At 31.3% G+C, this 13,625-nt stretch overlaps 1 protein-coding gene across 4 annotated transcripts in view; it reads right to left on the minus strand.

Moving 5' to 3' along the window:
- Positions 1-13,625, minus strand: part of LOC130663942 (putative uncharacterized protein DDB_G0277255) — a 45,435-nt gene that overhangs the window by 6,301 nt on the left and 25,509 nt on the right. For all 4 annotated transcript variants that reach the window (XM_057463527.1, XM_057463525.1, XM_057463524.1 and 1 more), the window contains exons 2-6: positions 12,112-12,255; positions 8,333-8,477; positions 8,032-8,118; positions 7,622-7,748; positions 82-795 (exon numbers count right to left, since the gene is read on the minus strand). In XM_057463527.1, the coding sequence (XP_057319510.1) occupies positions 82-795; positions 7,622-7,748; positions 8,032-8,118; positions 8,333-8,477; positions 12,112-12,255 (1,217 nt within the window). The remainder of the gene's footprint in view (positions 1-81; positions 796-7,621; positions 7,749-8,031; positions 8,119-8,332; positions 8,478-12,111; positions 12,256-13,625) is intronic.

A 13,625-nucleotide genomic window follows, 5' to 3' on the forward strand; every position in this document is an offset into this window, starting at 1 on the left:
AAATTAATTTATTTATTTTAATTGAATGACTTAACTAATTAGCGGTTAATTAAATTAAATTTAATTAGAGTAAATAATTACCTGTTGAACTTAATGATGTATTGCTATTAGCATGACTGAGTCCACCGGAGCTGATAGCTAAATTACAGAGACTTTTGCTGGCCTGGGAAGTCTGAGCAAGTTTTCGCGGCTCCAATTTGCTGCTCGGTGCTCGGGTTCTCCTGGGCAGAGTTTCCGGCATTCTACCAGCGGAATCAGGATTATCACTGAGCACTGAAGCCTCGTGGTAGCCAGAACTGTCGCTGCTATTACGGCTGTGGGTTATTACCAGTTTGTCTTCAGTGGTATCGCAATTTTTTTTATTGCTGGTGACCACATCGTTTTCCCTGGAGGCTTCTGTGGTGGTGGTTGATGATAATGTTGTTGTGGGCTGACGAGTTGGAGGGTTGGGCGCCGGGCGTCTTTTTCGCAGTGGCCTTGTGGGCACGGGAGCAACAAGTGGACTTATGCTTCTGCCGGTATCATCACTTCGGGCTGGAGATACGCTCCGGGCGCCGTAACTCCCGCTCTCGGTGCTGGCCGTCGAGCTCTCTTTTGATGATTTTTTAAACATGAAACCGAAGATACTTTGCTTGGCTTGGTGACGTCGACGTTCCTCTTGACGCTGCAGCACCATTATGTCCTGGGAACTCAGTGCTGAGCCTAAACTGTGACCTTGCTTTGCGTACAAGGTTACTTCTTGCAGTTGATAGTCTTGCAGAGATAATGATAAATCCAATATTTCTTTATGGTTTCCTGCAACAAAAAAATTTATTTTTCATTAATTTAAATTACGAGGGGAAAATTGAGTACTCAATTTTTTTTTTAAATTACAGAAATGGGCCACCCAAAAATTTATTGTAAAATTTTTTTGATTTAGAATTTTTATTAAAAAAATTTATTTTTTATTAATTTAAGTTATGGGGGGCAAATTAGGTACTCAATTTTTTTTTTAAATTATATAAAGGGTAAAATGGTCATCATGGGAGAAAATGGGTCATCCAAAAATTTATTGTAAAATGTTTTTGATTTGGAATTTTTATTAAAAAAATTTATTCTTTATTAATTTAAATTACAAGGGGTAATTCAAATTTTTGAAATATATAAAGGGTAAAATGGTCATCATGGGGCAAAATGGGCCACCCAAAAATTTATTGTAAAAATTTTATGATCCAGAAGTTAGCAGACAATCAACTATTTTTGGATTTTTTTTTTCACCAAATCAATTGCAAAAAAAAAAATACTAAAAAAATGCACATGTAAAAAATAAAAAAATCTACAAGTGCAATTTTTCAAAATATTTTTTTTTTATAATTTATCATTTTTTTTAAATTCCAAAAATTATTTGACGTTTGCTAACTTCAGTATCATAAAATTTTTTTGATTTAGAATTTTTATAAAAAAATTTTATTTTTCATTAATTTAAATTACGAGGGGTAAATTGAGTACTCAATTTCTTTTTTGAATTATATAAAGGGTAAAATGGTCATCCTGGGGCGAAATGGGCCACCCAAAAATTTATTGTAAAATTTTTTTGATTTAGAATTTTTATAAAAAAAATTAATTTTTTATTAATTTAAATTACGAGGGGTAAGTTGAGTTATAGAAGGGGCAAAATGATCACTATGGGACAATATGGGTCATCTGAAAATTTATTGTAAAATTTTTCAGAATTAGAATTTTCATAAAAAAAATTCTATAAAATAGACCAAGGGCTCAGTATTTGAAAAAAAAATTATTTTTCTTCACTTTCATATGCTAGCGTTATTCCAGAAGATTTCTCTAAATTCCCATATATTATGGGAACCATCCCTATAATAGTATGGGTAAAATTTCTATACCATTATAGAAACTACTCCCATAATCCACAGCAAAAGTTTCCTCAATTTTCTTTCCATGCAGTGTAAAGTAAAAAAAACTTCTGAATGAACATCATGCCCTACTTCCCCAAAAAAAATAACTGTAATATTTAGACACAATTTTTGAAAACTATGTCATCGCAAGCAAAATAATTTATAGATTATTGGTTATATTTAATGGATGTTGGATAATATATAAGAAACATATATAAATGGCTTCAGAAGCCGTAAAAAATACTGTTTGCATGTGTGGAGTACACGTTAAAGTTAAAGTTAAACAAGCACATATATATATATTTATTTATTTATGTGTTGAGAAATAAAGGAGTGAACAAGTTGACAGTACCCAGTGTCTCATTAGCGATAATGTTGAATGTATTCACAGAGATCGTTTTGCAGAATGACTTGGCAAGTGGTGAAAACCGTCAGAAAAGATAACGCATATGTCATTTTGTATAAAAAACACATTAAATGAAATAATAAAAGCATTAAAAGAGATGGACACGGAGAAAATATATATAAATCACCATGAAATTATTTTATTTACATTTATTCCGACGGATTTTTACTAAAAAACTCTAATGACCGACATTAAAATGCAATTATTTTTTTAGCCCGTCACTAGCCGATCGCATTGCGTGCGCTCAGAAATTTTTAGCTGCTACTTTAATTAGAGTTATTGATTTCTGTCTTTGATTGACAACTTTCTAGTCCGTGTTTATTTTTTTACCAACCGAACAATCGATATTCCGGTGGAATAAATAAATTTACTCGACAATGATCTTCGCAAATATTTTAAAATTAAAAAAAGTCTTGCTCTCGGCTCACGCGAGTAAACACTAACGAGAATGAAACTGATAACTCTCGATGCATCTGAAAGTACCTCCAGAAATGGAAATAAATAAATGAGCAAGTGAAACTTGGTATTAAAAAATATATAGATTTTATCTTCAGTGCATACTTTTGATGAAACGTTTATTCGCTTAAAAATAAAAAAAAATAAAAAAATAAAAAGCGTGTCATCGGGTAGCTGAAGATGTGAAGAAAACAACAAACGGTAATTAAAGAACAATTAGATTAATAATAAGTTTTACTTAAATTATTTTTTATAAGGAAAATATAAATGAGGTCAATAGACTTCTCAAGTGTAAATTGCTGACATGAGGAAATTGCATAAAAGTCTTGTGTTCTCTATTTGGAAACTTTTGTATTTCTTCCATACATATATATACATATATATGTAGATATAAACACAAGTGAGTCAGACAATTCATCGTACATTAAGAGTGTATTTAAGAGTACAACCGATCTCTTATAGATAATGCCAACAATTATTGCTGATAATGAGGAACTAACGAAGGTAATGCAAGATACTGCGAAATAAAAAATTTATATATGTATAAATATATATATAAATAAGTATGACGCGATATTGCAATAACGCCGATATGAAGATAAGACGACGGAGTTTGTAATAATAATTAATTACATGTGTGGGCTGGGCAGAGCTTTAAATAATTAAATTTTTTTTGTTACACTGTAAAAAGAGCGATGTTAAAAATGGACTCATTTTAACTCCGCCCGGTGTAAAAATAAAATTACACCGGTGTAGGAGGAGTAATTCACCGGTGTTAAAAATACCGGTGTTAAATCAGGGTAACCGGTGTGAAAACGGAGTAAAAGCGGTGTAAAAACGGAGTAATATCGGTGGAAAAGCGGGGTAACAGGTGTAAATGTGGAGTAATGCCGGTGTAAAAGCGGAGTAAATAGCGTCCGCTTGGAGTATTAACTTAAAGATTATAAAACACAAAAAATGTCTGTTCTTTATGAAAATTAATAAAAAATTTTATTTATTAATAAGTATAGTGATCGAGTAAGTACACTGTAAAAAATTCACGGAGTGAATGCGGATTAAATCCGGAGTGAATGCGGAGTGAATGAATTTTTAATTATTCACTCCCCTCGGAGTGAAATTCACTCCGGAGCGGAGTTTTGAAAATATTATTAATGAAATATAACTCCACTCAATAAAATCGAAGTAAAAATTCGCGTATTACATTATTGATCAGCTGATATGCACACACATACGCACATACATATTTAGGCACACACGCGCACTCGCACACACACGCACGTACACATTTGTACACAAGCACACAATCGAACACACACACGCATACATTTGTACACACACACACGTACACACACACACACACACACACACACACACACACACACACACACACACACACACACACACACACACACACACACACACACACACACGCACGCACATTGTTTAGCAGTTTCATATAAATTTATTTAAGTATTAAAACTCTGAACCGGAGTGAATTGGGAGTGAAATAAAATCCGCGTCACTCCGAGATCACTCCGCTAAAAAAAACTCCCAATTCACTCCGCATGCGGAGTGATTTTATTCAAAACTCCGGAACTCCGAGTGGCGGAGTGAATGCGGAGTGAATTCGGATTTAATTTCACTCCGAATTCACTCCGGATTTTTTAAAGTGTAAAAATACTTACAAAGTAAAATATTTTAACACCGGTCTAGAATATTTAAACCGGCAGCAGTGTTATTTTAACACCGGATAATTTTTTTTAACACCGGTAGAGAATATTAACACCGTCGGCGGCGTTATTTTTACACCGCTTTCGGTGTTAAAATTTAACACCTTCAATTTTAACACCTACACCGCTTGGACTTACTCCGGTGATTTTTTTACAGTGTATTAACAGAAAAATCGATCGGTAAAATTAAAAATCTATTTAACAGAAGCTCGGCTGAAGTATTTTATGCAGGAGCCAAGTTGTTGCGGGCCTTGCAGCCGCAATAAAACACAAAATGATCAGGAGAAAATCACCGGGTTCGCAAGAACATCAACCTAGCGTACCGTCTATCTGCTAGGATCTCTAGATTAACCGCATACCGGTTATTTATTCCATCTACAATCAACCCGTACTCTCTTGTTGCTCATCGACTTGCTCTTGCTCGCCTGTCTCTGTCTTACTTTCGAACAAACTCTTCCCTGGACGTGAAGATATGATGAATTACCGACTCCACTGCTGTTATTATTATTATTATTACCAATATATATTATTTTTTTATCATTTTGTAATTTAACCACACGATTTAGTAGACCAGAATAAAAGATTGTGTTTATTATCATGATTATTATCTAATATTTAAAGCTGTTATTTATATTAGCGGCTCTTGTGATCTCGGATGTTTTTCTATCATCGATAACTTGTTATTTAGAGTTTCGGCTCGGAATATTTATTATTAATCGATTATCTAACGTGATTTTGAATTTAATTTATTTTTTATAAACCGAATATATTTTATTTAAACTCTGACTTTATAATTTGTTTTAATTAAAATATTAAGAAGCTCGTTAACGCGTATTACTAAATGTCAATATTAACATATAGTGGAATTATTTATTAATAATTATTTATTTATTTATTTAATATTTAAAAATAAAAATTTTAAATATCAAAGCAAGATATTTATGAAGCTGTCAGATTAAATAACAATAAAGTTTGATGGGTATGTTAGGAGTTTGAGTAAAAGTTTAAACGTGTAAAATTTTTAATTATCACCTGTTTGAAGCATAAGTTAATAAAAAGTCGATCTAAACATGTTATTTTCTTCGATCGAGTACATTGTGAGCGAACGGTTTTTATTAAGATAAATATAAGTATGAGTATATTTTAGCTGTTATGATATATTTCTTGGGCTTATAAAAAAGTATATAAATACATATATATGTATAAATATAAACAGGTTGAAAGTTAGTAACGTCAATCAATGAGAACGGAAGTTTAAAACTTGTTTGTTCTCACACTCAATAGATATTTATATCGGGAAAATAATAAATTATTTAAAATAAAATAATTCGAGTTTTTATATCCGAGGTAATTCTCCTGAGAATCCGACATTGAGTCTTAGATCCAGATAGAATATAATAATGTTGTTATAAATAATAGTTTTTTAAAAAAGAGGGAAACCCGAGAGTGTCATCGCCGATAATTATTTTTTATTCCATCTCTTGCGGGTCTAGGCGAGGAATTTCCGCTGAGTACTCGTTCCATGTGAGATCCCGCCATTAAGGAGTAGAGAAGAGTAAAAAAATCTAAAATAACTAAGAAACCTTTAATTAGCGCAGACTGCTGGAGTATAATGACGACGGAGGGAGAGAGTGGCGTAATATTGTTGTGTTGCATAGTCTATTACCGGCATGACGTCCTGGTGTTGTCGGATTTAAACCAATTAAATCCCCACACATTTTTATTCACGAGTAATTATACCCTATCGATTTTAATAAACATTTTAATTAAAATAAAAATCCCTATAGGGAAAGAAAATTATGGCAGCGGTTCCCATAATTTTGTGAAATTTTTTCCTATACCATAATAGGAATTACGACCATAAATTATGGGAGCGGTTCCTATAATTATAGGAATGTTTCCCATAATTATAGGAATAGTTCCAATAATTATGGGAATGATACCCATAACACTATAGGAATGGTTCCTATAATTATAGGAATGGTTCCTAAAATTTATAGGAATACTTTCTATAATATTATGGGAATCATTCCTATAATTTATAGGAATGGTTCCTATAATTTATAGGAACCATTCCCATAATATTATGGGAATGGTTCCTATAATAGTATGGGAACTATTCCCATAATATTATGGGAATGATTCCCATAATGCAATTGGAATGGTTCCTATAATAGTATGGGAATGGTTCCCATATTATCATGAAAAAATTAATTTAAAGAAGTGCGGTAATCACTTCTACAATACACTGAAATATTATTAAACATAAAAACAAAAATTCAAACATTGAAAAAAAAAATCGTGTTTGGCAAAAAAACATTAAAATTTTTAACAAGAATTTTTTGTCAGCACAAAACATTCAAGAAAATTCAAATTTTGGGAAATTTCTACACTATTGTGCAAAAAAAAAAATTTCATGATATTATAGGAACCATTCCCATATCATTATGGGAACCATTCCCATATTATTATGGGAACTATTCTCATACTATTATGGGGATGGTTCCCATAATATATGGGAACCATTCCTATAGTAGTATAGGTACTATTCCCATACCATTATGGGAACTATTCCCATAATGCATAGGAAAACTTCCCATAATTTTCTTTCCGTGTAGGGACTATTTTTTTATCCGTTGATTTAAAAAATATTCGGTTATCAATTCGGAGTAAAGTTACCATTTAAATATTAATTGGATAAATAATTTTTTTAATTGGATTTGTAACGATAATCCTTAATTTTTTTTTGTCGTAGCCGGAGGATTTTACGTGAGCAAAAAAAATAAGACACTGATGTGTAAATATGTAAAATGTTACACTGTATAATGTGTAGCTGTTTGACTTGGCAGGTTTAAATACTTAAAATATTAAATATATATATATATATATATATATATGTATGTAGATATGTATAAATATAGGAATGTGATGCTCGGAGAGACGACTTTTGCAACACATATAATTGACCGTTCGGCAAGAGGGTAAAACCAGTGCTGTCACTTTCCAAAATTTATCCCAACCGGTCTCGACGTCATCTCGGCTTAGCCTTGAAACTTTTTATTCATTTTTTTTTGTTTTTGTTGTCGTTGTTATTTTTTATAAACCTGCCGATCAATTTTTCGGGTTTTTAAACTCACCTGGATGCCGAAGCTCGTATTTATTCTTGTCCAGGTTCTTTTCACGACAGACTTCAGACAAAATGTCACCGAGATTCGTCTTTGGGCTCACTCGTGATACATAAAGCTGATTGCGTGGAAGATGGACCTGTAAATAAATTAAAACAGTTGTCGTTACTCATTAATAAACAAGTACAATATATATAAATATATATGTAATTTAATGACTTTAAATTAAATTAGAAAGTATGCGCGAATAGTCAGCAGATAAAAAACTCATTAATGATAACTATTTTTTTTTTTAAACGAAATTACAGGACTCGTCAATCGTGTACGTGAGTGTACGTGTTATTTATACACTTGTCCAGAGATATGACGTAACATTTGATCCTGTGTGTTATTTCATTAATGCAGCGGTGATTGGTACATACTTGTAATCTAAAAGTTGTTTCAAACGGTTGACTCGCCTGTTTCGTTTTTCTCGGAATGAATGTCCCCTGTTTTGGTAATAACTTAACCTGCGATTAAAATAAAACAAACAATTTATTGTTATTATCATTTTAAAATAAATAATTACCTCCATTCATTAAAACTTTAAATGCTTTTTTGATAAAATTTACCGCAAAAGTTTTAATAAAAAGATAACCGAGACGAGTTTGAATGATAAAATTAAAAATTCTAGGAAGCGAATTAAAAAGTGTGCGTTGGTATGATCGGTAGCAATAAAAATACCTCTAGTGCATCGAGTGCGCCGATGGGAGTGTTCGGTTGATGGGGCAAAATCCGACCGCGTTCTCCAATCGCTTGCAAAGTATAACTCGAAGCTGCCAATTTGTGTGCTGTTGCTATTTGCACCAGCAGATCCATCATCGCCGTGCTGAAAAATACAAATACCAATACTCTAATCGACATTTTCTCAGGGTTAAAGATACCATAGATGTTTAACAAAAAAAAAACATTATTTATTATTTATTTTAATACCAATAATTTGCGGGAAGTTTAAAAAACAGTTGCGGGCAAAAACAAAATATTCAACTGTTTTATTATTTTAAGTGAATTGTAAATTATGATTGACTAATGAATAATGAATAATGATGTTTTTTTTTTGTTAGTTATTTGCGAAGTAAAATAATAACGGACTAAATAAAGAGGAAATCCAATTGCTACGCATGACTAAACCTAAACGATAAATTCAACAATTCGTTACGCTCCGAGCAGCTCAACGATTTTGATGCTCGCTAAGAATTGCGATCAACTGTCATTTTTTTGTTTTTTTTCAATTATTTTGAATTTTACTGCTGGATAGTTAACAAATGACGTCAATTATTGGCATTGAAGGCTGGCATGGCCAAATTAGTGACATAACAAAATTTTGATCGATTTTTAATAAATTGCTGGCAAATACACTGAGGAAAAATAACTTTTACAAGTAACGTATTTTCTTTTTATGAGAAATTATGCTATTGGAAATTTTCAATCTAATATATTGTCAGTGGAAAAATTTGATGACAGTTCAAAATCATTTTCTTCATCGAAGAAATCTGATTTACCTGAAGATCGGAACGTTTTTCGCGGCGAAAATGAAAAAATTTATGTAATTTGATTATGAGTGTGAATGTAGCAGACATCAGATAAATTTGAAATTATAAATAAATAGAGTAAATAATTAAAACAATAAAATTTTGAAAAAATGCACTTACTAATTTCAATATTTTTTAAAAGTGCATTTTTTTTTAATTTAATTTTATTAATTATTTACTCTATTTATTAATAATTTCAAATTTGTCTGATGTCTGTTACATTCACACTCATAATTCGACTTCTTAAGGGGTAGTTGGGGTGGCCTGCAATTTTTGGCTGACATTAGCGCCTTTGCAAAACATTTCAAAAATCTAGCAGTAAATTTTTTCTTCTGTTAAGAAAATTCTTCAACTTAAATATCTTCCCCTTTCTGGGTAAACCTCGTAACTGCAAAACAATAATTTTTTCAAAAATTGGTCAGAACATCTATTCTGTAACACTGACGTTAATGGAAGTATTCAAATTAAAAAGTCTCTCGAACGTTCTGTTATAATTATCAAAATTTGAACCTGAAGATCGGAACGTTTTTCGTGCAATGAAAATGAAAAAAATTTATGTAATTTTACTTAAGAAGTAAATGGGGTAGGCTGCAATTTTCGGCTGACGTGCGAAACATTTCAGAAATTTAGACCCAGTAGATTTTTTACTTTTCATTCCGATTTTTTCATTTTCTTTTCGCGAAAAACGTTCCGATCTTCAGGTACATAAAATTTGAAGCTTTTTTTACGCAATGGCACTAAAGAATGTTTTTCACTCATAATTTTAATTATGAAAAAAAAAGTAGTTACGAGGTTTACCCAGAAAGGACGACATGTAATAATGTAATAATTTTTATTGATTTACTACTTAAAGAAATATTGTTCTTACAGAAATGAATTTTTTCTCAGTGTAATGAATGAATGAACTTGTATGCATGAATTGAAAGTATAAATATATATAGATATATATAAAGTTGGGTAGATGTGCATTGAAGGTAGTCAAGTGATACATAAATGGTCAAGCCAATGTATGTAATGTAATGTTAAGGGAGGGGGAGGGGATAAATGGACACAAGTAATGTAAACTCGTGGTTATACTTTCGATTGCGTAAAAACGAATTGACTTAAATATGTGCGTGTCTTTGGTTTGTTCTTGTGTGTGTGTAAATGTATATAGATGTGTAATATAATATAAAAATTACTTAAAACCAAAGCGATCAATGTAGAGGTTGACATGCTATCTACACATTAACGCTACCGTATGTATAGTATAGTAATGATAATAATGCTATGTACATACTTTGACTTTTAGTATTTTCGATTTCTTTCGAGAGCATGTCAAGAATGTTTAAATATGAATTACCGATTGTCAACAGCTTTAACTTTCTTTTTTTAAATTTATCATAATTTACATTTGTCAATATTATGGTTTTTTTTTTTTTTACCCATTACTGGAATGCGTTAGAAAATAAGCTTTCTTAGTCCCCAGTTGTGAATTGTGATGACTGATGACCCAATTAAAGCAGTGAAACAAGAGTTTTGTTTGAATTTAACGGTGATTATTAGAAATTGAGAGTTATGTAAATTAGCTTCTGTACTGAGGCAGAGTTATCTTGAAACTAAGTGTTGCTGGGTTTTTATTTTATTTAAATACCTAAACATAGACCTTTCTCGCGATTGGTCGTTAACTTATTAACCATTCGAACAAAATTTGTTCCGAGAATCTATAATTATTATTATTATTTTTAGTATATTTTATTAGTTTTAGGTAAATTATAGATACTAATAAAATAGTAATGACTAGAAAGACCGTTCTGGGAAAACAGCGAGACCTTGTCCCACAGAAGACTATTTTGATAAAGAAGCTCACGTGTAAAAAATCGACTCGATTCGGAGTAAACATGGATTTTATTTAAATCTTCCGGATAAAAAATTGCCAAAGCCATACAATTTTATTGAAAGAGGTCTAATTTTGACCGAAATCACGTCAAAGCCGTAGAACTTTATTGGAAAAGGCCGAAATTTGATATAGAACAGAAAATTTTCAAGTTTTTCACCATTTTAAGGTCTAGTTATCGGTAAAACTTCGGCCTAGGTAATTTTTAGGCCTGCGTTCACTATTTGGGCCACTTTTCGACCGAGAAATTTCATTATTTTTTTAGCTGGTGAGTTCTCTCCATCACGCGGATTTCCGGTGTAATAAAAAAATATACGGAGTTTTTTTTCAGCAGACTGATATAAATTTTTTTTTTAATTCGCATTTACTCCAATCCAGAGTTTTAATGTTGAAATAAACTTCCTTTTGAAGTCAATAACTCATCTGCTCAGAACCCGGGTCAAAAATAAAACTTGATTCAGGCTCACTTCGCCTTATTTTCTTTTGAAGTTATCGATTTGCCGACGATTTGTTGATAAGATCTCGACTTTTTCGACTTAAATTTAATTTTTTTCAACTTTTTCAACTTTTTTCATCTTAGTTTCAACTTAAAGTTTCAACTTGCTAAACCAAGTCGAAAAAAAGTCATTTATTCGCCTTACTTTCGCCTTAATAAATAAAAATTATTTCACCTTAGTTCTGACTTTTTCGTCTTACATTTTAAGTCGAATAAGTCTACATCAAGTTAGTTGCGACTTGATTTAGACTTTTTCGACTTACATTTTAAGTCGAATAAGTCTAAACCAAGTCAATTTCGACTTGATTTAAACTTTTTCGTCTTAAATCGTGACTAAGTAAGCCAGTTAAGTCTAAACCAAGGCAAAAATTTAATATATTTCATACCTCCGTAAAAAAAGTCGAGTTTGTCTTGTGAAAAACGGCTCCAAATTTCGACTCGGTAAACCAAGTCTAAATCAAGTTTTATTTTTGACCCGGGGATTGACTCCGAATTTAACTAATTTAAATTGAATCTTATGAATCTCGCTAATTAATATTACGACAATTAAAAAAAATACCTCCGTTCGACGGTGACACGTTCAGTATGATTGCTATGATCTCGTGGCAGTTGGACCAGGAGTTCCATACTCCCGGCCAGCATATCTGCCGGCGTATCTTCGGTGACGGTCAAAACCATCCCGGCGATTTTCTCCTCTTTACTACTGCAATAAAAAAAAAAAAACACATTATTCACCAACCGCTTTATCACCCAATTTATTAAAAAAATTAAACTTCCTGCTCCTCCTTATTATTAAATAATTATCTTTGGACTTAATATTCAGTAAAAAATCTTAACCCGCCAATAAATTCAAATTTAAAAAATATTTTCTCTTGATATCGCCCCGATATTTTCAAAACTGTAATTACAGACAATTTTTTTTTTCATGCCTGAAAGTTATACAACAGTGCCTTGAAATAGTACAGCGATAATTATCCTTAATAATAAAAATTACATAAACATTATGTAAATAATAAAAGGTAATTATTAGACAATAAAACATCTTTATCAATATAATTATATGGAAAAAATATTTAATTACACTTTAATGTAATTAAATATTGTATTACTAATATCACAGTAATTATTTAATTAATTAACATTTTTCGCGTTACGTAACGATTGATAAAAAAATCTAATTGTCGTGCAAATTAAAATAATAAATTAGCGGCGCGTAAATTAATAATCATCAGTATCAATATCAATATCAATATTAGTAACAAATATAGACGACTAATAAAATTCAAGGTCAAGAACCTTTTGTAGACGAACGGTGTCAATATCGTGAGCAGTAATTTAAAAAGCACCGTCGCCGGAAACGATATCGACCAACGATTACGAGAGAGCTTGGAATGCGTCCGTACACCTGTACTTTGTCACTTATAATAATAATCCATGACCCCTTTTTGTTCATTAAATTTGACTCATCACCAATAACACAAATTCTTTTAATATTCCGACCATCGATCAGCGATCGCGGAACTCCTTAATAAATAAAACCGATATTACAAACAAATAAACTAGACCACACTGAAACTCGGGTTCAAAAATTATTTTAAATAAAACAAACTACTCGTTTTTCATCCGTCATATATATGTATATATCAGACATTACATGCAGACCGTGCATGTGAATATAATCGCTAAGAGGACGAATCGCGTGTGAAGAAACTTGTAAGTAATTTCTATCCGCACACATTCTCAAGTATATTATTGTGTATATATAAATATATATGTTGACTTATATGTACACAGCAACATAAATATAATAAGAACGGAAATCCATCTAGATGATGAGTTGAAGGTCATGCACTCGAATTCTACCGCAAATATTTCATTACACATAAATATAAATATATATATATATATATGGTGAAACATTATATTTATTATTATTAAATTATATCGAGATCAGAGAAAGAGAGAAAGTAGTAGATAGTTTTTATACGAGGTAACGTATAAGAAATGATCAATAATTGTTTTTTTTATATGGTTATTAAAACACAGAAAAAAAGGATTTCTTAGTGTAAGAAA

The sequence above is a fragment of the Microplitis mediator genome, chromosome 2 (assembly GCF_029852145.1).
Source record: "Microplitis mediator isolate UGA2020A chromosome 2, iyMicMedi2.1, whole genome shotgun sequence".
Lineage (NCBI taxonomy): Eukaryota > Metazoa > Arthropoda > Insecta > Hymenoptera > Braconidae > Microplitis > Microplitis mediator.